The following is a 24,777-nucleotide window of genomic DNA, read 5'->3' on the forward strand; positions in this document are numbered from 1 at the left end:
AATAATCACTAAAATCGTATATTATCTGCTGGTAAAATTGCTTATCCTATTAAGAAGTAAATATTCCTGACAAAATCAAGCACTCAAGTTCTCTGCACGATGGGGTCCATGGGGACAAATCATATTTTTAAAATTAATAATATTTATTATCATATAGATGAAAATAAAATATCAAAACTTCACCCAAAAAAATATAATATAGGGTATAATATGTTTTGTGCTCTAAATTTTTTGAAGTTCGATTTTAGTTTCTTTTAAAAAAATCATCCGTTTTTGTCCCTCAACTTTAAGATGCAGCAATTTTAATCCTTAACGCATTATATAAGCCACTCTTTATTCCTTTATAAAACATTACCTAATTTATTTTTGAGGGGTAAAAGCGTTGGCATTTCAAAATTGTGATAAGGATAAAAATATATTTTATCCTCTAAAAGAGAAATGAAGTACCCAACCGAGTAAGTATAGAAGAAACAAAATATACGAAAGAAACTAATCAATAAAAGACAAAAAATGATGACAAGTAAAAGAAATAAGGAATTGGGGACCAATTACATAGATAAGAACAAATGTATTTTTATGTTTTCCGCAAAATTAAGGAGTACAAATGCATCTCCTAAGTTGTACCTAGGTCCGCCACCACCAAATCATGGTTTCTCATGATTTCATTTCTATGGTTTCAAAATCCTTTTACAAGGTTTTTAGAATAAATATTTTCACACAAGCATTCGCATTATACTTCTTATATATACAACTTACTCTTCATCACCTGTCTCCCACCAAGCTCCGGTATTATTTTGATCTACTTTTCTCCTCAATATACACAATTAATTGAAAACGAAAATATACTCCTATATCATAGTGAACGAAATTTTCTTCACTTGTTATCCAATATTTTTTTGGAAGTCACTCAAAGTGTGTTTTTCTCGAGTGTTTGTCCATTCTTATAAGATTTAATTATTTATTTCATCTTTTATCATTTTATGATTTGTATTTTTTTAGTTCTTATAGTTTGAAAGTGATTTTTTTAGTGTATATATTTACATTTTATTTTCTTTTATTTCATATGATTTACATTTTAATTTTAGTTTATGTAATTTGAAATTAATTTTTTTAGTTTTTATAATTTGTATTTTAATTTTCTTTTAGTCCCTATAGTTTGAAAGTAATTTTTTTAGTCTCTATACTTTATATTTTAATTTTTTTTAGTCCTTATTATTATGAGTAATATTATCAATTACAATTAATTACAAAAATATTAGCAAGTAATTCGTAACTAATTTATCGCAAAATAATTTGTAATAAGAAAATAATTAATAATTTATAACTAATTTGTAACTAATTATTTTTATATATTTTTTTAATAAGGACTAAAAGGTAATTAAAATACAATAGAGACTAAAAAATCACTTTTAAACTATATAAACTAAAAGAGAATTAAAAATTTAAAATATAAAAATTAAAAAAACCATTTTCAAACTATAAAGACTAAAAAAATATGAAAAATGAAACTATATGAATCAAATCAATAATTTAATTTTATTATCTTCTTATAATAAGAATTCAACAACTTGGGAATGATCTCTCACATTTATTGATCATATATAAATATTGCATAATCCAGGAATATGATCTTTATCTAAGAAAAAAAAACAGATAAATTTTAAATTGAAAATCTTAAATCTTAGCACATTCGTTAGTAATTCCATCATGGATACAATTATTTTATTATTTTAGCTACAAGATTCTTATCCAATTTATATCTTTGTATTATTATTATTATGATCATGATATTGAAAATATAAAAAATTTAATAAACAGTCAAAAGGTAGTTAATAAAATAAATTTATATTTTTTAACCAAATATTCATTACCAAAACCCGATTAATAAGAAATATATATAAAAAAATATATGCTTACAGTATTTTTTATAGAAAAAAACATTAAAGAACTTCATCTCTCTAGATAATTTTACTTGACTTAGTCTAAATTAAATTACTTGATATTAAAAATTTACAGTAATATTTATTTAAAATTTCCCTAGATATGTTTTCTCTAGATAAATTTACTTAACTTAGTCTAAATTACTTCATATTCAAAACTAGATATTAAAATAAAATTAGGCTTCGACTAAAATATCTAGTTTTACTGAGACAAAGTCCTACAACTCAAAAATCCTTTTTGTGATACTACTACACTTAAAATTACAAAAAATGATACGTTTTTTACAGGAACTCAGCAAAAGCAAGGCATACCTGAAACTCGGTTGCAGCTCTTGTTAAGGGTGAGTGGAGTTTTCTCACCTGGTGTTCTTACAACATTACTTTAATGGAGGCTGCAGGGTACATAAAAGGGGAAATTAAAATTTCGGGTTACCCAAAAGCGCAACGAACATTTCTCAGGATATGTTGAACAAAATCATATACATTCTCCTCAAGTAGCAATTGAGGAGTCTCTATTTTCTCTGCTCTGTTGATAAGCCAGAACTACCTAGCATACCAACCAAAGCATGCCTCAAAGTATCAAGCTCAACTAAGAACACCAGCAACATAAATTTTAATTTTCCCCTTCTATGTACCCTCCTAGCCTGTTTTCCTGCCAGCCAGTACGTCCAATTCCCCCACCTTTGGCATATCAACAAAATAATTGACATTATGGAATGTCATTGTCAGTTGTTCAAATGGAAGAATCATTTTATTTGGCAGTTTTCTAAATGTTAAATACCATTGGGTGGGTTACTTTTTATTAGCATTGGAAACATATTACAATATGGCATGGTAATTTTCACTGATGTTTAATGAATCTTCTACCTATTTGATGGGATGAAAATTGTGTCCTACCTATCAGTTTAATGAATTTTCTACCTATTTGATGGGATGAAAATTGTATCCTACCTAACAATTAATAAAGTAAAATGATTTTCTTTTATCAAATTAGTCTAATAAAAAATAAATAATCAAAAGGAGAAAAAATTGTGTCTAATATATTTATCTATTACTAAGCCTTTTTTAAGCCTTAGTCTAACTTATTTAAAAGTTTAGTCTGACTTGAACGTTTATTTACATGATCTTTTTTATATAAGAGTCTATAAATAAGCATATAGACTTAACTAAATCAGTGAACCTAAACAGGCCAAGGAGCCTATATATAATGTTACATATTATTGATTTATTATATAAATAAACCCATCTCTCAAGCCTAATAGTTTTTTTAAAGCCTAAAGTCCAACCTTTTTAGTTAAAAAGGCTGTTTAAAAAGTCTAAGTCCATTCTTTATAATAAACAGGTCAGGTCTTTCGAGGGCTAGATCGTAGGTCCCCGATGAATCATCTGATCTATTTTCAGTCCTACTTACAGCACAATATATTTATGAGTTAAATATATATATATATTTTTAATCTCTATAAAATTGATAAATTTTATTTTTGGTGTCTAATTTTTTTTTCTTTCTAAATTTTAGATTCATTGATTTTTTTGTTATTTATAAAATGAGTAAATTTTGATTTTGATATCTATAGAATATTTTTTTTTATTTTATTGTCATTCCTTAAAAATCTAAAATCATTATTTTTAGTCCTTAATATTCATTTTTTGTCCTTGATTAGAGATCACAAGTGTCTTCGAACTCACTGAGTTATAAACTAATCTCGCTTGTAATTTGCGTCTGTCGCTAACTAAGAGAATTTTGCACACTTTAACATTCATTTTTAGCAAATATATCCTAGTTGTAGAAGTCTATACATCACATATAGGATTTTGTCTAACACATGAACTTATTTTAGTTGCTTCTAACTTATTTTCATAAGCTAGTTCAAGTAGCTTACAAAATAAGGTCTCTTATAAGAAATTAATTTTTTTTTCATTTTTATTCTCACTAATATATTTGAGATAGTTTTTTTTTACCTTTTTAATCAAATAATTAATTATATCCTTTTATATTAAACACTTTTGATTCAACCAACTAGCTTATAAGTTTCCAAATTTTCATCTAGTTTATAAGTTTTAGTTGACTTATTAATTTCAACTACCGTACAAACTAGTTTTACCAATTTACTTCATGGCGAGAAATAATCAATTAAGGGGTGTTACCATGATTTTATAATATATATAATTCATTGTTGTTTGTTATCCAGACACTATCTTAGAACCTGATTTAAAGTTAAAGGTATCAAATTGTATTTATCTCGTTTGCTCCTTTGAGAAAGTTCATCATGAAAACACCTGTTGGAGAGTATAGATTTCTCAATGACTCTTTTGATTTTGACATGTTTAGATACTTTCGACATCTAGTGGAGAGTCTAAAAGTAAAGGTCAAATAAAATTGCATAGGTAAATTTAACTCAGAAACAACTTTCATTAAGTTATATAGTTTTATACATGTGATAATGACAATTAGAGTTGGAAAAATGGTTTGTGCCGAATTGGATCCAAATAAATGTGCCTAAAAGTAATTAGATCAGTTTGGCTTGACTCGATGGACCAAATAGGGCCAGGTCGAACTTTAGAAGGTTGGAATTCAATCAAGCTTATGTTGGTTCATTATTATTTTCATTTGTATTTTTATTTAAATTTCTATAAATTTAAGAAAAAAAATTGAAATAAGTCAATTTAGTTTGGTCCGATGAGCTACATTGCTGCAAAAAGTAGAACTATGGAAAAATTTGGGTCGACCAACCCATTTCACTTTTCACACTTATCCTGATGAGCTGAACAATGCCATATCGAATAACTTGTTTTGCTAGTTTTATATCATCAATTAATTATAAATCATTGTTCTTATGATTGTTAAGGTATTTATTATAAAAATGTTCAAATTTAACATTATTGTTTGTGATTGAATGATCTTGCATACATATTTTCTCTAATTAAATTAATAATTAATGATATAGACAGAACTCAAATAACATTTCTCAAATTATAAACAACTAAACATATATAATCCCCCTACTTCTAAAAAAAAATATATAATCCCCACAATCCGTTAGAAACACGCCCTGCATATATAACTTCAAGAAGCCATGAAATCTATTAATTTCCTTTCCAAATACAACCTAAAAATGCACTTTCGTGGGTTGATCTCACTCCCTCTGCCCTAAGCCCTCTGCAATGCACATAACGTAGCCCATCACCATCAAAAAAAGTAAATCCAAATTTACAGTCATCATCGCAAATATATAGGTTAGCTAATACTACTATGTTCTTTTTTTGGTATAAATACTACTATGCTCTTAAGCTAAACTAATCTTAAACTTCACAATAACTTTTGGAGTTATATATGTTAGCTAATAACTCCATTTGAAGAAACCATACACGAAATCCATTCCCACAAGGCCAAAATTTTGATTCATATAATATATTTTTTTTATCAAAATAATTAAGCAATAAGGCAAGAATTAATTGGAACTAATAGAAGATAGGGGGATTATATATGTTTAATTGTTTATAATTTGTGTACACTTGGTTGCGTTTTCTGTCCTAATGAAACAAAAAATTCTTGGCACACTTTCATCTCTACTAAAAAAGTCAAGCAAATATGGAAACACGTTGGCCTTTGAGAGTTGATAGAAAATGGCATAATCGATGTTGGAAGCTTTAAGGAACTCGCTTTTAACATCTTGCAGCAGCCCCAACCAGATTTGAGGAAGCCAATTTGCTATAACAATGTGGTGTATCTGTAATACACGCAATGAGAAGCTTTGGGGATCAGACAGAGATCGAAGTCACACTCCATATCAATTTCTGCTGCAATACAATCAAATCCCTCTACACCAACTTAGTTAACAGAAGGTGATTTGTATGATTTTGTTTTAAATTTTGAAAACTGTGAGTAAAATATTTGAAACTAAAGATTATAAAAACCGAGATTTAGTTTTTTATTTTTAAAATTAAAAACTGAACAACGTACGCTATTAACAATTTAGTACTAGTACATGCGTAGCTTAACTTTGCGATGAAGTTATCATTACCACAAGCAATCATAGTAGGTTTAAAATTTTGAATGAATGACCGAATTATGAAGATTCAAACATGAATGTGTAATTAATAAGTTGTGGTTGTGTAATTAATAAGATTGATTTCTTGACGTGTTACTTTATGTAACTTGAATGTGTGGCCTTTATTGATACTCATAAAGTTGGAACAGCAGTTACCAGCTCAATTGATAGGACTTGGAAATGAATAATGAGAGTAATAATTTTAATTTCTATAAATGTTCTTTGTTCCGTTTCTTGTTTTAATTTCTTATTCTTTTCCTTAAGTTGCATTTAGGGGCCACCTAAGGTCCTATCAAAAGGACTCCTGCCTAATTTATATAGTCATGGTTTGTTTTAAAACTGGATCTTAATTTTAAATGATGTAAAAGATTATTTAGATTATAATCTATAGAAGAGGCGTTTAACAGTAAGAAAATTGGGGGTTTAAGGTTTAAGGAGGTGTTGGACATGGCATGGTAGTACTAGTAGAAGCAACTAGGAAGCACTGAAGCAGTTGATGATGGTAAATAAATGATTATGATTATTCCGTACTCTCTCTCTCTCTCTCTCTCTGCATACTTATGCCGTGTCTCCCACTCCACTATTAACAAACATGTCATTGCTCACACTGCCACCACACTCATACACATGAATCCTAGTCATGAATTCCAATTTTAAACCCCATTGCCTCTCCGCCTGCCACCGCCACCCCTCCGTCCCCGTCACCGGCTTCTGCGCCCTCTGCCTCCGCGAACGCCTTGCTGGCTTCCCCTCCGACGACCACCCTCCCCCGCCAGACCTCCGCCGCTCCAAGTCCTGCTCCCGCCCTGCCACCTCCGACCCCGCTCCCTCCCCCCGCCGCCGCTCCTGCGCCGTCCGCCCCCGCAGCACCCTCTCCGATCTCTTCACCCGCGACGACACCAGGAAAACCAAACGCTCTCACAAACCGAACTCTGAAGTTAGGGTTTGTGACGACGACGACGACGACGATGCCGACGAGGAAACCAAGACGGTGAAGGAGTTCATAGATCTCGAAATACTGCAGCGCAGCAAGAGGAACGCCGCGAGGGATTCCAGAACCTTCTGGAACGCAGCCACCGAGAAGTTCAAGAAGTGGAAATGGAAGCACCGGTCAAAGAAAAACGGCGATGCTGACAATAATGATGATAATAATAGTGATAATGCAAACAGAAATGCAGAGAAGCGAAGAGCTAGGAGATTGAGAGACACTCAATCGGAGATTGGAGAATGCAATTTGGGGAGAAGATCTTGCGATACCGATCCGAGGTTTTCGATTGATGTTGGAAGAATCTCGTTCGATTGCCCTAGAGCTTCCTGGGATGGATGTTTGATTGGAAAATCATGTTCCAGGCTTTCCCCAATGGTTTCACTCGACGAAGATTCCAATTCCAATACTAGTAACAATATCAGTGCTGGTGTGGATTTGGAAAGGTCTGGAGATGGTAGACAGAGTTTTGGTTTTGATAGATCAAACTCACGTAGGAGACGGTCGATTGCGGAGCTTGATGAGTTGAAATCGATGTCAAATGCAAATGCAAATGCAAATGTGAATGCGAATGCGAAGGTGTCTCCAAAGGTATCTCCAGCCACCTTTTATGGTGCCAAGTTGTTGATTACTGAGAAGGAGTTAATGGATAGTTATGTGAGATCTTCGAGTGATGTTGTTGAACCTGATTGTGTGGTGGAATCTGATTCCAAGGGCGTTGCTGATGTGGCCACTAGGCAAAAGGGTTCGAAGAAGTTGCAGAAATGGCGCGGCATCTGGAACAAGTTGGGATTAGTACAGAGAACCGAGAGAAAGGAGGATAGGATGGGGGAAGAGAAGGGTGATTCTGGGGTTGAGGTTGAGGTTGAGAAGCCTCTTGCAGAGTCTTTGGAGAGGCTGAGGAGGGTGGTTAATGTGCAAGCAAGTGAGCCTGTTGGCCAGAAGCTTATGCGTAGCTATAGCGTTAGCTGTAGAAGCCCATGTAGAACCGATGGTTTCACAGAAGAGTCTGAGAGCAAAGGGAGTGCTTTGAATGTGAGACAGGAGTTTATGTTTCAGAGGAACCGGAGTGTTCGGTATTCACCCAATAATCCCGACACTGGCTTGTTGAGGTTCTATTTGACGCCCACAAAGAGCTATAAGAGAAGCAAGGCCGGAAGGAGTAGTGTTAAGGATTTGCATTCAGCAGCCAGAAGTGGCTTGTGAAACTGTATTAGCTGTTGAAACTTGAATGTATGTCTGTTTATAAAAACATATATAATGTAATTTTTGTTGTTCACGATATGAAGTACATCACACTGATTAGATTACGGTTGCAATTTGTCTAATGATGCTGGTAGCAGAAATAAAGTATTGTTTCCATGATGCTGTTGAGATGGTAATTTTCTAATTGCAGTGATTCTAGGAGCAACCCTTGATTTTGCTAGAATTTACTGCAAGGATATGCCATCTGTTATTTAATGATTTATATTTTGTTGATGAAATGCCTATGAACTGTCAATTTGCTGCCTCAAGTGCTGCAGTGGCATTTCATGGTGTATCTCTCCAAATGCAGCATGAAAGGTTCATCGAAATTTTCATGCTTTATTCACATTTTACAGAGTAAGCTTCAGCTTCCAAATTCTGGTTCAGCTATGCTGTTGGTTATATCGATGCATGAACTTCAAATTGTGAAGTGTATACATTCCTCAATTATTGAGTACCTGAACCTTCGTCTCTTTTAGGAGTATCCACATATACTTAAAGGCATTTATGCTTTTATTTCTTTTATAATTTTCTTGGCTTTAAAAAAAGGTTAAGGTTCCTGATGTAACTGAGATATGGTATGAGAATTTCTGGGTATGTAATTGGTACAGGAACAACATTGAAGGACAGGGTGTTATAACTGAAATTGCTTTAATCGAAAACAGAATTTTGAATATCCTTTTTCCCACCTTATGACAGACCCAAAACTTTTGGGCAGTGGGGCAAGTGTAGTAAAGATAAGTGGATTTTAAATTCTCTTTAGAATTTTCTCACTCATCCGGATGAGAGGGGGAAAAGTTTGAAACCTAATGGGGGCAAAAATGACCTCCCTGCTATGGTAATGGAATGGGGACATGAACTCCCATTGTCAACCACTTAGAATCTAGTTGTCCCAGCCAATGAGTCAACTTGCTTTTTATTTTTTCCTTGCCAAGGATCACAGCAAAGTATATATTCCATATGAGAAAATTCTGTTAGTGGAAACATCTACTGCATGATGGGGATAACTTGGCTAACTTGGTTAACTTTCCAAAAGAACACTGCAAATCCTTCCATTTATAATACTTTATGCTTAGTTGTAGAGATTTTAAAGGTTCTCTATAAGCAAAATATTCTGTTTCTTGGTTAAAGCCTTTCAAAGTCAAGAATCACTGCATAAAAAAAGAGTCAAGAATCACTGACATCAAGATTCATGGACTGTTACCATTGGGCTTGTTTTTTTTTTTATTGGTAAATGTTAATTATTAATTTGTTTGTTTTTGTTAATGGAGGATTCGAACCCATGATTTATCCCTTTTTTTTCCCCTTCACCACCAAACCAACCTTATATCTCCATTGCACTTCCTTTGTATTTTGGCAGTTATACGGGGGCTTTCAGGCAATAGGCATTACTAGGCAAGGGAAGAATGATTTTATGTTTAAAGCTCGTCAATAGTCATTACTCATGTAGTTGTGGTTAATTGTTTGTTTAGCAAGAGCTCGAGAAAAATTCAATGTCCGTGTTTCATTGTCTGTAACAGAGAAATGCATATTGCCACTTTATCATCCTTTGCGTGTGTGTTTTTTCAAACCTAAAATTTATTATGGTCCTGCTTTCTGTTGGCACCTTGATTACTTTTCTTTTGTATTTATCCCTCGGGTCCAATGTTGAAAGATTGGTTAGCAAATGCTGTCTGTTTACTCTATTTTTGTGCTTTATTTCTTTGGTTAAGCATCTGTTTGTCATTGAATTTATATGCTGCTAGGATTTTGGAAATATGACAAGGTCAGCTAGCTCACTGGTCATTCTGAATTTTCCTGTATCTAACTATGCGAACCAAGCCCATAATTCATATGTATTTGAGACCAAGAAAATGTGTTTCACTCTATTGTTGCTGTAAAAAAAAAGTTATATTATTTACCTAATTTTATATAATACAATTTTTTTATCAGATCACTCTTTTTTTTATAGTCGTTAAAAGATTTGTACAATCTTGCTATCTCAAAAATAATTTGTCTAAAGTTAACACAGGATATTTGTAATTGACCTTTGATTTTGAAATAGTTCCTTTTTGACTTCTCCTCTGTATTTTCCTCTGATAGCCGTAGGTTTTGCTGATGAATGGAATCAATAATGCATCAGATGTTGACCATGAAGAGAAAATACTTGTAACTGTTATTATCGTTGGTAAATTGAAATTCTGACTGCTTTCCATAAAGCGCTTAACTTTTCGCTAGTCTTCCAATGATGTTGTCATATTGTGGCCTTAGCATACCATTGTGAATTAGACAAGAAATCTAACTTATGATGAAACTGCTTCGGAACAAAAAGCACAACCTTTGACTTGCAAGATATAAATCTCATTTCCATGATGTTTTTAACTGAAGTACGTGTAAATTCATATTTTTTGGGACAAATTTATACAATATTATTTTTCTCAATGTTATTAAATTAATAGATGTTAGAATGATGGAAGAAGATTCACTTAGTACTTGTTTAGAAAAGATATATATTTTATTTTGGATAAATAATTTTCTCTATAAATAAAAAAAAAGCAAATCCAAATTAACAGTCATCATCGCAAAGTATTTCCACATCATGGTTAATTGGCGAAAAAGGAATAATATGATAAGAGGTGTACATGCTGATGGAGTTTGGAAAGAGGAACCTTTGGAGGTAAAAGAGGAAGTGTGGAAGTTCTTCAAATAGAGATTTAATGAAGACCATTGGGATAGACCAAATCTTGACGGTGTTGCTTTTGAAAAAATATCAAGTGATGATAATGATATGCTTCTTGGGAGTTTTGGGAAAGAGGAAATTGTGGAGGCTATTTGGGATTGTAGGAGCTCAAAAAGTCTCAATCCCGATGGTTATAATTTTAAATTCAAAAAGGAGTTTTGGACCTTGATGAAGGAAGATGTGATCAATTTTTTTTGATGAATTTCATACAACCGTATCGTTCACTAGAGGTATCAATGTGTCTTTTATTGCACTTATTCCAAAGGTTGGGGACCCTCAAGGGTGGAGATTATAGGCCTATATCTTTGGTGGGATGCTAATACAAGATTGTGGCAAAAATTCTAGCAAAAAAGGCTTCAAAAGGTGTTTCATAGAGTCATCGATGAAAGACAAAGTGCATTTTTGGGTGGGAGAAACCTCTTGCATAGTGCATTGATAGCCAATGAAGTTGTGGAAGATGCTAGGAAAAATAGAAAGAAATACTTTTACTCTTTAGGGTGCATTACAAAAAGGCGTATGATTTGGTTTGTTGGAATTTTTTGATGTACATGATGAATAGATTGGGTTTTCATGAATCTTTGGTTGTCTTTCATCTACCTCGATTTCAATTCTTGTAAATAGAAGCCCGCCTAGAGAATTTAAGCCTCAAAAGGGCTTAAGAAAAGGTGACCCCCTTGCACATTTTCTCTTCAATATTGTGGCGGAAGACCTTAGTGTTTTGATAAGGGAAGCTTCCTTGAAGAGTCTTTCCAAGGGATATTTGGTGGGAAAATTAGGTGTTGAGGTGAATTTTCTCCAATATGCGGACAACACAATATTTGTGGGTGAGCAACTCTTGATAACGTGGTAATCATCAAATCAATTTTGAGGTGTTTTGAATTAGTCTCCGATTTAAAAGTTAATTTTCACAAGAGTAGTTTTGGGGGCTTGGGATTGGATCAGGTGGTGTTGGAGAGATATGCATCATATTTGAATTGAAGAAACTTGTCATTCCCATTCGTCTACTTGGGAATCCCGATTGGTGTTAATCCAAGGAAGAAGGTGATGTGGGATCCTATCATTGCAAAGTTCAAGAAGAAACTTGTCTCTTGGAAGCATAAACATCTCTCTTTTGTTAGAAGAATTTTTTTGATACTAACTTCTTTACCCCTTTTCTTCTTTTCTTTTTTTAAGGTTCCGATAGGTGTAGCTAATATTGTGAGGGGCTAGCAAAGGAAATTTTTATGGGGGTATGAGGAGGGGAGAGAGAAAATATCTTGGGTGAGTTGGAAGACAACTTGTGCTCCTAAAAATCATGGTGGTTTGGGGGTGAAGGATATTGCTATGTTCAATGAGGCACTTCTAACAAAATGGAAGTGGAACCTTTTTCATGATAGGGGTCTTTATGGGTGAGAGTTTTAGAATCCAATTATGAGGGGAATATTAGTTTGAGTGGAGAAAAGTTGAAGTCATATGAATCTTTTTGGTGGAGAGATTTCAAGCTAGTATGTGGTGGGAGGAGTGATGGGTGGTTTGACAATATATTGGAATGGAGAATAGAGAGTGGTAGAAACACTAGATTTTGAGGAGATTGTTGGGTGGGAGGTGAGTGTCTTCAAAATAAATTTCCTAGATTATTCCTCAATTCGAAGTAAAAAGGAGAATTAGTGAGAGATATGGGTAGTTGGAGTCTTGAGGGGTGGAGATTGGAGTTTAAGTGGAGAAAAGAGTGGTTTGATTGGGAGTTGAGTGTGGTGGAAGAGTTTCTCAATGTATTGACAAATGTCAATATTGCTAATCAAGGGGAAGATCATTGGCTAGAAGATTCATCTTCAATGTACTCGATCAAATCCGTATATATGGCTTTGTATGACTTGAGAGTTGGTTCTAATGAGATTGACATTTTCAAAAGTCTTTGGCAAATTAAAATCCCTCATAAGGTAGCCTTCCTTCTTTGGAGGGTTTTTTATGATGGGATTCCAACTAAAAGTAGAAGAGGTATTATTATTGATAGAGGAGACACCATATGTATCTCTTGTAGTGAGATGCCGGAAGATATGACACATTTATTGTTCTCACGTAGAGTTATTCATTTAATATGAAAAACGTGGTTCAAAATTTTCAGTATCAACTCAGCTCTACCTAAGTCGGCTCGCGAGCATTTCTGACAATGTGCTCATGGTTTACAGGGTAATTGGTGGCAAACGGGTTGGAGTGCAATTGTGTGGGCCATTTGGCAGAAAAGAAATGCAATGCTTTTTGAATGAAGAAACTTTGAGGTTGAACAACTTTGGTAGAGAATTATGTTTGCGATGTGGTCTTGGATGAAGGAATATTGTAAAGACTTCAATTGTTCGTTTGTGCACTAGCAAGTGAACCCAACTGTGTGCTTGATGTCTCCATAATCTTACGCTTGGTTTCGCTAATTATGATGGGGTTAGTTTCATAGCATATAGTTGGTGCAGTGGAGATAGAATTCGTATCATCCATTTTGCAGCATTATTTTTGGCAGAATCGAAATGTATTCTTAAGTCTTCTGTGAGAGCTTGGACCTCATCATGCACTCAATAGCACAAATTTATCTAAACTAGTCCAATAGCTGGTAGCACTCCAAGTCCTGGATTTTGGAAAGACGAAAATAAGAAAGCCCAGACTAGCCTAACGCAACAAGTGAAATTGCTGGGGCAAATACTCAAAGTCACATACACAAACTCATCAACAAAGAGTAACAGACTGATGAGTCTTTTTCCCTCTCCCATGATTTATTGAAATTACAATGTCTAAACAAAGAAAAAAATGCAAACTCAATATTTACTACCACCAATAGTTTTGACTTTTGAGTACTCATTTCACTCACTCATTCCACATCAAAGCCCTTCTACTGAATCTCAGCAGTGACCTCACTCCTCATCCTCATTCACAGTTTCTGAGCCTCCTGCCCAAACTTCTTGTCCTTGAGCTCCTTCTTGTAGTCACTCTTATCCTTATCATCCTCAAACACCCCTTTGGGACCAATGGTTGTTCCAATCATCCCACCTCTGGCAATGAACTCCTGCATTGCATTGCCTCTTCGTCGTCCGGGTAAGGAAACTGCTGCCGCTTGTACAAATGAGCCAGCTCCAGCTCTTCCTTTGGCTTTGGCTTCAGTGTCCACCAACCCAGTGGTGACGTCTCGTTGTACACCCACACTGCCCCGATCACTGCATAGGTGCAAAGCAAAGCCTTTCCAATTTGCTTCTAGAAGTAGTAGTTCTCCTTCCCCAACCCTATTTTCTTCAGGAAATCTCGGGTATGTTGTAGACCTGCGTTGGAACAAAAATGGGTGCACAAAATTTTATCAAAGAAACAAGATTTTTGTCGGAAACATTTCATCAAACACCTTGTGTGCAAGGCTGGATACTACGAAAAATGACCAATATGGTATTGAAATGGTTTAACACGGAGGTTGTGAAGATATTTATAGTTATTTCAATTTATGGGTTGTGAGAAAGTATGGTACCTGTTTTGGGTTGCGACTCCTGAAAGCGCTTACGAGGCATTGTGCAAGTGAGGCTTTGATCATTCGATGAACATCGAAATATGGAATGATAGTGGCGATGACGTGGTTTAGTAGTGTGGGGGCAAGCCTGGATAGTTCTTGGGTATGAATAGGCCCATTAGGACCAAAACTTACATGGACCATATGTGTTTCCCCATTTATTTCCTCCAATTTATTTTGGATCTCATAGTTATAGACTTATAGTATAAGTGATAACTAATGATTTTTTTTAAAAAATAAAGAAAATTAAAAAAGTATGTTACTTTCATGAAATTTAAAAACATAGATCGAACATAAAAAAATAATTGAAAAATCATATTTAATTGAGGGAGAACAAAATTAGATTTTTTATTTAAAAATAAAATAAGCATCACACATGCACATTTTTTTTTCTTTTTCCTAAGATTGGTTTGATAAGGATCAAACTCATATCCCAACGATGTGAGTTTCAATCTTATTATCAATGTGAGAATTTTATCTTTCAATGTATAATTTATAAATATTTTTGTTAATGTTCTTAAGACCTGTCTTAGTCCTGATAAGTCTTGAAACTCAACTCATCTAAACTTTATTCGAAAATCTTTTTTTGATGTAAATAATATAATAAAATTTGAATCTAAAACCTTGTTCAAACTATTGAAATTGTCTCATCATTTGGCCAATAAAAAACATATGGTTATGATTTTTTTTTATTATTAAAAAATATTTATTTGTTAGTTTTATATTCGAACATGTCACCTCTCTTTTTTCTACTCTCTTCACCCTTTTAAATTGTCAGATAAGGGGACTGATAATTATTCTTTTAGCTGTGTTACACTCCCATCAAGTAACAAACATTGTGGATAATTCGGTTTATGATAAATTTATTCCTAAAAGCAATAACTGTAAACGTATTTTGAAAGCAATCCAAATAACTCACTTTTCAGCTAAGCACATACTCTAACACGAACATTATATATGACACAAACATGGACACTTTGACACAACTAATGTCTAAAATATAGGACACGGAAACATCCTAAACACACACAAGGGAGAGGCTCTAATAAATGAAATGTGTGTAACATACAACAATATTTAAATTGATGGTATATTCATCTTTTGAAACAACATTTTATGTTTTTTCAAGTGTTTGAGTTGTGTAAAGATATCCACAAGTGTTGAAGCAAAAAAAAATCATTTTTAAATTGAAAACTTAATAAAAAGTGAAGAACAAGTGTCGGTGTTGGAACAGGACACATTTTGAATAAAAAAGGTGTCCGTGCTTCATAGCTATTTAGTGAAGAGTTCCAACCGGTTTTTTATATGTATACAACTTTGACACCAGAAGGAACACAACAAAGTTCAGCACACTTAACACTGTCAACAGCAAGAAGAAATAATCAAGGTGACCATAGTTTAGTTTGTCAGGTAACCATCCAGGACTTCCATTCCTAGCAGTGATCTTAGTCACAATTGTAATGAGTAAAGAGCTCAAGTAGGACCCAAATGCAACAGTGAGGAGTTGGAGAGCAGAACATGTGCTTCTCATGGCATCAGGTGCTTGCTCATAGAAGAACTCTAATTGACCAATGAATGTGAACACTTCAGCACAACCTATGATAAAATATGGTGGAATCTGCAAAAATAGTGACATGGGGACCTGGTTAAGGTCATAGTAGTTGTGCCTTCTCACCATTTTAAGTCTAATATTCTCCAAGATTACCGAATACACCATAGCAAATATGGATATGAAAAGGCCAGTGCCCATTCTTTGGAGCTGAGTTAGGCCATTTTCGCGGCCAGTGAACTTTCTTGCTACCGGCACAATAATCCTGTCATACACTAGCACCCAAAAGATGACACTGATGGTATCAAAGACAGAAAGAGTGGCTGGTGAGATGTGTAACTTCTTGTTGCTGCCCAAACGGTTGTCCATGGTGTCCCCTTGCAGTATAAAGTAGCTTCCCATTTGACTATAAACAGTAGAAAATATGATGCCAGTGGCCCAAATAGGAAGCAATCTTATAATGGCTTTCAGCTCTTCCACTTGAGTCACAGTACAAAGTCTCCATGGGTTTATTGGGTCCTTCACATTGTCTGAATCTCTTATAACTGCTGCTTTATCAAAGAAGCTGTTACACACAAGTGACAAGAGGTAAATGTGGATAAAGCAACAGGGCAATGCCTCTTTTTTTTTTTTTTTTATTTGTCTTTTGTGCCTCAAAAAATAGGTTGTGATCTATAGGTTAAAAGAAAAACTAGATAACAAACGTGGTGTGGTATGTTGGTAGATGGTTATGTTGTTGAAGCATGAGGCCAGAAATTCGATCCTCAAGTGTGTGTGTATGGAATAACATATGCTGGGAGAGATCAATTCCTTAAATGGATGTTAGTACTTTAAAAAATTAGTTTTTGACTCTCGGCCAAAGGATATCCAAAAAGAAAGAAAACTAGACGAACATTTTATGGTTTGCAAGAATTTTGAGAGTAATGATTATAAATTTATAAAATTGTCATAATTTGATAGGATAGCATGTTAAAAGGCATAATGAGTTTTGGCTTAAATTACTACCTTCCTATGCTTAAAAATCTAGGGCAGCATCAAAACTACTTCTAGTTTTGATCACTTTTCAATTATTATTGGATAGAGTTTTACGATGGATATTACTGAATAACTTGGACTAAGGGCATGTTAGTACTTGGTAGCATTTTTCAATTAGAGGAGTAATTAGTAAACATAAAGAAATTTGTTTCTATGGTTTACCTTAATCCATTTGTATGTTCAAGCTTGCGACTTCCTTGGATAGCTGACTCTGAGTCTTGTTCTATCTCATAAAATGCAGACCTATCATCATTAGTTACTTGAACCTTACTCTTTCTTATGGATGCCACTATAACCTGACACATGCGAGTGAGGGGGCTACCACCGGGCTTCTGAATCCGATACAGCCTCGTACCGGATAAGAAGCTCACCACAGCAATTGCCATGGCCACTGCTGGAATGCCAAATCCCCACCCCCAACTTACAGTAGTTTGTACCCACACCAACAAAGAAGCAGCAACAAGACCACCAATATTTATTGACAAGTAGAACCAGTTGAAGAAAGAGCTCTTGTGCTCCTTCTCAGCTTCATCAGCATCATCAAATTGGTCTGCACCAAATGATGAGACACAAGGCTTGATCCCACCAGTGCCAAGAGCTATTAGGTAAAGTGCCACAAAGCACATTGCACTCTGTGCCTCAGTAGCATGGCAATTACCTTGATCATCACAACTTGGTTTTATGCCAGGAACTGATGCAGACAGTGTCAAGAGTGTCATTCCCTATGAAGCAAAAGAAAAAAAAATTCAGATATACAGATTTTGCACATGAATTGTGACTATTGATCTTCTATATGACTATATGCAATTTGGTTAATTACTCTCAAATTTTATATAAGCCAAGTATATAGATGGTTTGATCACTTGACGTAATTGTCTAATTTTCATTTGATTTGATTTTGATTTTATTGATTCTCTCATCCTCTCTTCTCTTGGACTCTACCATGTTTTCTAACAGTAATCAAGTAAAAATTGAAGAGAATATACTCACAATAACATAAACTATGGAAAAATAAAGGATGGTACGATATCTTCCAAGATAGGCATCAGCCACAAATGCTCCAATCAATGGAGTGATGTAGCATGTTCCACCCCAATTTGCATTATTCTTGGATGCAGTAGGACCAGACTGGTTTAGTTTAGTATTGAAATAAGTCACAAGATTTGTGCTCATCCCATAGTATGCCAATCTCTCAGAACATTCATTTCCTGCAAATTTGTCTAATTAGTTTCTTAACCCACAAAACATTAATTGTTGAGGATAGAGATACATACAAAATGTTTACCTAAAATAAAGGGGCAGGCTCTCCAGGTTCCAGTTTCATTTTTGTTAGCACGATTTCCTCGGTAATCTACTGTTCCGTCTTTTGTGTAAACATCTTCCTCGGTCATTGTAACTCAGTTCAGGGATTCACTCGCAAACAATCAAGCTAGGAATTGAAAAATAAAAGAATCAATGAAATAAAACTTGGCCATTGTTTAAAGGACAAAAACAAAACATAGATACGGTTTCATAAGTGGTGTTGGTAAAATCAGAATTGGATTTTCACCTTAATAATACACGTTGACATTTAATGAAATTCTTTATCATCATGTAGATTGAAAACAACACCTATAGTACTGTATCTAAATTTTGTTCTTGTTTTCTGGTGATGCATAAATAGTGACTTAATTAGAACATACAGCTCTTACCTTGTGTAAAATCGTATAGTTTGTATGGTTTATTCACCACAGCTTGAGATGGAGGTGTCACCTAAAGGCAAAGCACTGTGCATGGCAGATTTAAGATGAAAACTAAGAGTGAGAGAAAAAAGTTATATAGTGTTTTAGTGTGTGAGACTAGGATGACGTTTTGTTCAAAGCATTGTCTCTGGTTCATTTACACAAACTAGAGGTCAAATCCAACCATTACAAAGCTGCTTCTGCTTACCATATTATATATATAGTGAATCAAAGTTTGCCCCCAAAAACTAAATAGCACAATAATATACTAAAATAGTATTTGATCATTTGTAAACTGTAACGTGTTCATTTACGTGACGTTGGGTTTATCATTGCTTGAAAAGGGACAATAGGAAGCAAACATTTTCTTGTTTTGTAACCAATGTAAACATTCAAGTGACAACTAATAATGAATTACTTGTTTGGCTGCACATCAAAATTAATTTCTCCACGTTCCAACCAAAGGTCGGTCTATAGTTTTTTTTTTAAGACAACAAAAGGTCTATTGTTAAGATTAATTTAATCATACATTTAACGGTTTAAAATAAATGGTAAAATAAGAAAGTTTTAAAGAGGTTGTCTTCCGCAAGAAGCAACAACTTTTGTTGAGTAAGACATATGAATGAGTCAGGTAGGCAAATTAATTTGGAAACTAAAGATTAGATTCTTTTGATTTAAATTATAAAGGTAAAGGCAAAACTTTGAATTATTATATTTTTTCAGTTTTTTTCCTCGTTCATTATTTTTTTCACTAAAATTTCGAATTTTTCTACCGCTGCAACCTAAAAATTTTAGTTATACTTTTACCTAGCTCATTAGTTTTTATTCAAAATATGATACTATAGTTGCATAGTAAACATAATAAGGCACTTGGTAATGGTTTGGACACTATAGATAGGATGTAAGAACGAATGAAAATGAAACAATAGGACACTATAGATATATATGCTTAAATTTGTTTTGAGTCTAACGAAATTAGTTAATTTTATTTTGAATTTTTAATAATTTTTTTCCGTTGAGTTTCTAATAAAATAATTTTTTTGTTCTTATTATTTTGTTGAAGTAAAATAAAATTACTTAACAGACCTTTGATTTATGTTGATGTAAAATAATATGGAATGGTTTTTAAGTCCAAATAAAAAAATGGTGGATGCTAACCTTCTAATTTTTGAGTGGGTGTATATTAACTATCCTTTTAGAGTCCTTATAATATTTTGTTATTTTGTATTAATCTCTTTTAAAAATATATAATATGAATGCAAAACAAAATTAATTAATTTATGAGCAACAAAAATGTATACAAGTCATGGAGATATAGTATAGCAAAAAAAAAAAAGAAGTCTTGGAGTTGGAGATATTTTGGTGTATTTGTGTGGTCGGTTTACTGACTTTGGTGGATAATAGATTGGGAATGCAACTCAGGATCAATTTTCATGGCCCAGTTAACGTTGGTTTTACTTTTAGTGGGGAGGTAAAGTAACAAATTATCAAGAGGTTCAGAAATGGGGAGAAGCATATGCTAACGGAATTGTGATGGAGATTGCTTATAATAAGGCTTAATCGTTTTTAGGTTTTAGCTATCTACTGTTAGTTTGTATGCTGGTTCAACTTGTAGCATTGGTTAGCACTTAGCATTAGCATGAGGATATATCTTAAGGGAACATCTTATAGGAGAGAAGAATAATTAAATTTAAATCATATAATTATATATGGAGAATTAAAATTTAATGACAAAAATTCATATGATATTTTAAATAATCACATGACATTAAATTTAACCGCTCATATTTAATTATACGATTTAGATTTAACCATTTCATATCTTTTACATATATAATTTGTCCTATATGATATGTTGAATCCAATGTAATTTTCTGTTATGTCTAATCTGGTACTACTTGTACCTGATTTTGATTTTTTAATGATATTTCGTTATTTTAGCCTTTAAAAAATCACAGTATACAGCAACTAAACCAAAGCTCCCAGCCTTAGCATTTCTAGCCTTAGCATTACACGGCAATAATAACAACATATAAATTTGAAAATAAAATAAAAAACATTTGGATTGAAAATTCAGGTCCTAGTTAAACAAAAAACAAGTTTGAAGTTAAATTAATTACTGTTGATTTAGATTAGTTTGACACAGGATAAATCGTTTAATAATAATGAACATTGAACATCTACAAATGCATGTGTCGATTTTGTTCCTCTCGAGGTAGATGAAATACACTTGAGAGGATAAAATGCAATAAACTTAATAATTATTAATTAGAAAACAATTGTTGACATTATAAATAATTTTAATTTTTGTTATATGAAAAAAAAAATTATATATTAATGATGTAATACAGTTTTATACTGATAATATATAAATATTAAAATCTTGTTATATATATATATATATATATATATATATATTATTTTATCACAATTTTTAACTATTGATTGTTTAATAGTACAATTTATTTTCTAAAGTGTTCTTTATAAAAGAGAATATGATAGATAATTCAAATATTGTGAATGAAAATAAATGTGGGCCCAAGTAAGAATGTGTAACAATTTTAATATTAAAGTTTTGTATACACATATAGCATTCAAGTAACATTGAGACACAACCCTCGTATATAAAAGTTATTCACGAGATAATTTCAACATGGTATTAAGCTCTTTAATACTAAATATTTTAGAACATTTTGACATGAATTACGTGAGGAGGGAAACATGGATTCTCTGTTTTAGGTGCAAGAAATATTGTGATAACTGATAAGCATAATTTTGTCTAGGTGCTTTGATAAAGTTAGTGATATCAGAATCAGACAAGGGAAATGAGGAAGTAATTAAACTCATCATGAATACTTTTTCCACCCTGAAGACGTGCAGCATATGGTTCGCCCATGGACTAGTGAAAAGTATGAATCTATGGGGGATTTTTTTTCCTTGTCGGGTACCTTTGGGGTCTCAAATTTTTTTAAAAAATATTAATTTTAAATTCTAATACAAATAAATTTTTAAAAAAACTTAAAAAATCTCATTAATATAATATTCAAACTCAAATAATCATTATATTGTTAAACTTAAATGAACAAACAACATACACAATAAATTTAATTTAAAATAATACAAACATAATATTTTATAACAATACAAATAGTTCTGTACAAATATTTTTTTTATCATATTTTCAACCTTTAATATTTTTTATAATTATGTATGCGTTAAATAATTAAATATATTAAAAATAAAAAACTAGCATTTAATATTTAAAATATAAAATAACAATTAATATCAAGATAATTATGAAATTTTCTGAATGACTTGTGTGATCATTGTCCCTACCGTGTCCACGGGGAATATTGGAGAATATTTATCCTTATCTTCGTCTTCACCAAAAAAAATTCATGTATGTGGGATCAGACATAGGATAGTCTGGGATCCGGATCCAAATTGACACTCCTACACCGTTTCGTCCTATTTTACTCTTTCTCCCATGTTTCTTCTCTCCCACACCGTCGTCGCCACCACCATCTCCGATCTTTTCCCTTTCTTCACCAACAACAGAAACACAACCAGAAAACAAAAACGAGAGGAAAAAAAATCAAATTGTGATTCCCCTTAATCGAAGATGTAGAAACCTAGCAATTGATTGGACTTGGGAGTTGGCAGCAACGACGACTGTGGCGGCGGCATTTACAGTCCCTGTAGTGTTGTTGCAGTTCCCAAGCGACAAACGGTGGGGCGTTGGCGTCGGGAATCAACGATGGTGAGGCATCGAGGAAGGCCTTGAAAGAGAATTCAACCACTCGTTCCCAAATAATTATACTTCTATCACTGATTCACGAAATCTCAAACGCCAAGCATATAGAAACACACTCACTCGTTGCCAAATGATTATTTGCTCTCTGCATAGATCTTATTCATGATAAATTTAACAGTAACATAATTGTGAGAGAGAGATCATGAAAGGAATGTTCTCAATGTGTATATCTTATTGAATGGAAAGCATCAAGCTATTAAATAGTCATACATTGCAGAGCAAAACAGAAAAATGCGATAAATAAGGAATTACTGCTAGTAGGCTCCTAACTGACAATACCTATTCAAAAGGAAATGAATCCCTAATAAAGTGGGATTTTATTAGACTTATTCCTAACAATTCCTCCCTTAAACTAAATTCTTTAATACAAAGAAGTTAGTTCACATCGTTCTTTGCACATACTCCAAGCATTGTGCGCAGCTTCAAAAAGACATCCTTCTTGAGAGGCTTTGTCATCACATTAACAATTTGTTCTGAAGTTTTACAGTGAATCAGTTATATCTTTCCAGCCTGTACAAGTTCTCAAAGAAAGTGAAAACGAACATCTATATGCTTGCTACGTCCATGCATTATTGGGTTTCTTGATAGTTTGATGGCAGAACTACTATCGCACTGAATAGTTATGAACTCTTGCTCAGTTTAATCAAGTGTCAAACCTCTTTAGCCAAATATGTTGACAGGAACATGATGTTGCTGCGATGAATTCTGTCTCTGTGGTTGACAAACTTACAATTGGTTGTTTCTTAGAACACCATGATATAGCTGCAGATCCAAAAAGGAAGACATTTCCAGTTGTACTTTTTTTATCATCCACATCCCGAGCATAGTCACTATCACTATATGCTATGAGTTTATCACTTCCTCCCTTCTTGTAAAAAATTCCAAACTCAGTAGTTCCTTGTATATACCCCAGTACCCTCTTTGCTAGGTGTAGATGGAGCTGAGTGGGATGCTCCAGATACCTGTTTAAAAGACTTACAACAAACATCAAATCTGGACGAGTCGAAGTGAGATACGTAAGACAACTCACCATTTGCATGAAGCACATTTTATCAACATGTTTTCTTCCCTCATCCTTACAAATCTTAAAACCAGGAACAATTGGAGTTTGAACTGAGTTGTTCTGATTCATCCCAAACCGTTGTAACATCTCCTCAGCTTACTTTTTTTGACAGATAAAGATTCCACCTGATTTATGCAAGACTTCAAGACCCAAAAAATACTTCATTTTACCAAGATCAGTCATGTCAAACTCAAACATCATCGAGTTCTTAAACTCAGTAAACATTGACTAGTCATTTCTTGTAAACAGAAGATCGTCAACATATAAGCTTACAATGAGAATGCTGCCCCTTTTGTTTTGTTTAACAAAAAGAGTATGCTCATATTCACATTTTTTGAGACCTTCCTTAACAAAATATGCTTCAATGCGGTTGTACCAAGCATGTGGAGCCTGTTTAAGCCCATAAAGAGCTTTCTTTAATTTATACACCTTTTCTTCATTCCCCTTCTGCACATAACCACAAGGTTGCTCAACAAAGACATCTTCAGCTAATTCTCCATGTAAAAAGGTAGACTTCACATCTAGTTGATGTATAGCCCACCCTCTTTCTACTGTGAACGCAATTACCAACCATACAATCTCCATACGAGCTACTGGAGCAAAAACTTCTGTGTAATCTACACCATACTGCTGAGCATATCCTTTCACTACCAGCCTTGCTTTAACCTTGTCAACTTCTCCCTTTTCATTGAGTTTAGTCTTGTAAACCTACTTTACTCCAACTACTTTAGCTCCTTTTGGCCGATCAATTAATTCCCATATGCCATTTTTCCCAATTGCCGCAATCTCTGCATCCATGGCATTTCTCCATTTTCAATCTTCACAACTTCTTCAAAATTGAGCGGGTCGGCACCAGCAGTATACAAGGTAAAGAATGCTGAGTAAAATGATATCTCTGCATCCATGGCATTTCTCCAATTTTCAATTTGCACAACTTCTTCAAAATTTAGCGGGTCGACACCAACAGTATACAAGGCAAAGAATGCTAAGTAAAATGCAGCCTCTTCTTCTGACAACCCTTCACCGAACACAGTCTCTTAGCCAAGCTGGTTGCTTTCTACTCCTCCCTTTGACAAGAACTTCAGAAGTTTATTGATTAGTGACAAGAGACTCCTCCGGTTGTGCATCAACAACATCTTC

The 24,777-nt window shown here is 33.7% G+C and overlaps 2 protein-coding genes and 1 pseudogene across 2 annotated transcripts; 1 reads left to right on the forward strand and 2 right to left on the reverse strand.

Annotated features, from left to right (window-relative positions):
- Positions 1-6,362: 6,362 nt before the first annotated feature.
- On the forward strand, positions 6,363-8,293 carry LOC114396452 (protein OCTOPUS-like). Its single transcript, XM_028358436.1, has one exon. It carries the CDS (start codon positions 6,630-6,632, stop codon positions 8,178-8,180), a length of 1,551 nt encoding a protein of 516 aa, XP_028214237.1. The 5' UTR covers positions 6,363-6,629; the 3' UTR covers positions 8,181-8,293.
- Positions 8,294-13,494: 5,201 nt separating this feature from the next.
- Positions 13,495-14,622, reverse strand: LOC114396461 (annotated as a pseudogene).
- A 993-nt stretch (positions 14,623-15,615) lies between these two features.
- LOC114396468 (protein NRT1/ PTR FAMILY 8.1-like) lies at positions 15,616-19,088 on the reverse strand. Its single transcript, XM_028358457.1, has 5 exons — positions 18,731-19,088; positions 18,325-18,468; positions 18,030-18,247; positions 17,202-17,761; positions 15,616-16,569 (listed from the first exon to the last, which is right to left on the reverse strand). The coding sequence occupies exons 2-5, from the start codon at positions 18,428-18,430 to the stop codon at positions 15,732-15,734; spliced, it is 1,722 nt and encodes a 573-aa protein (XP_028214258.1). The 5' UTR covers positions 18,431-18,468; positions 18,731-19,088; the 3' UTR covers positions 15,616-15,731.
- Between the last annotated feature and the right edge of the window lie 5,689 nt (positions 19,089-24,777).

The sequence above is a fragment of the Glycine soja genome, chromosome 2 (assembly GCF_004193775.1).
Source record: "Glycine soja cultivar W05 chromosome 2, ASM419377v2, whole genome shotgun sequence".
NCBI lineage: Eukaryota > Viridiplantae > Streptophyta > Magnoliopsida > Fabales > Fabaceae > Glycine > Glycine soja.

Coding starts and splice junctions, on each gene's coding strand:
- LOC114396452 (XM_028358436.1), top strand. CDS start 6,630: ATGAATTCCAATTTTAAACCCCATTGCCTCTCCGCCTGCCACCGCCAC.
- LOC114396468 (XM_028358457.1), bottom strand. CDS start 18,430: ATGACCGAGGAAGATGTTTACACAAAAGACGGAACAGTAGATTACCGA. Junction 18,248..18,324: donor AGCCTGCCCCTTTATTTTAG/GTAAACATTTTG, acceptor ACAAATTTGCAG/GAAATGAATGTTCTGAGAGA. Junction 16,570..17,201: donor GAACATACAAATGGATTAAG/GTAAACCATAGA, acceptor TGTGTGTAACAG/CTTCTTTGATAAAGCAGCAG.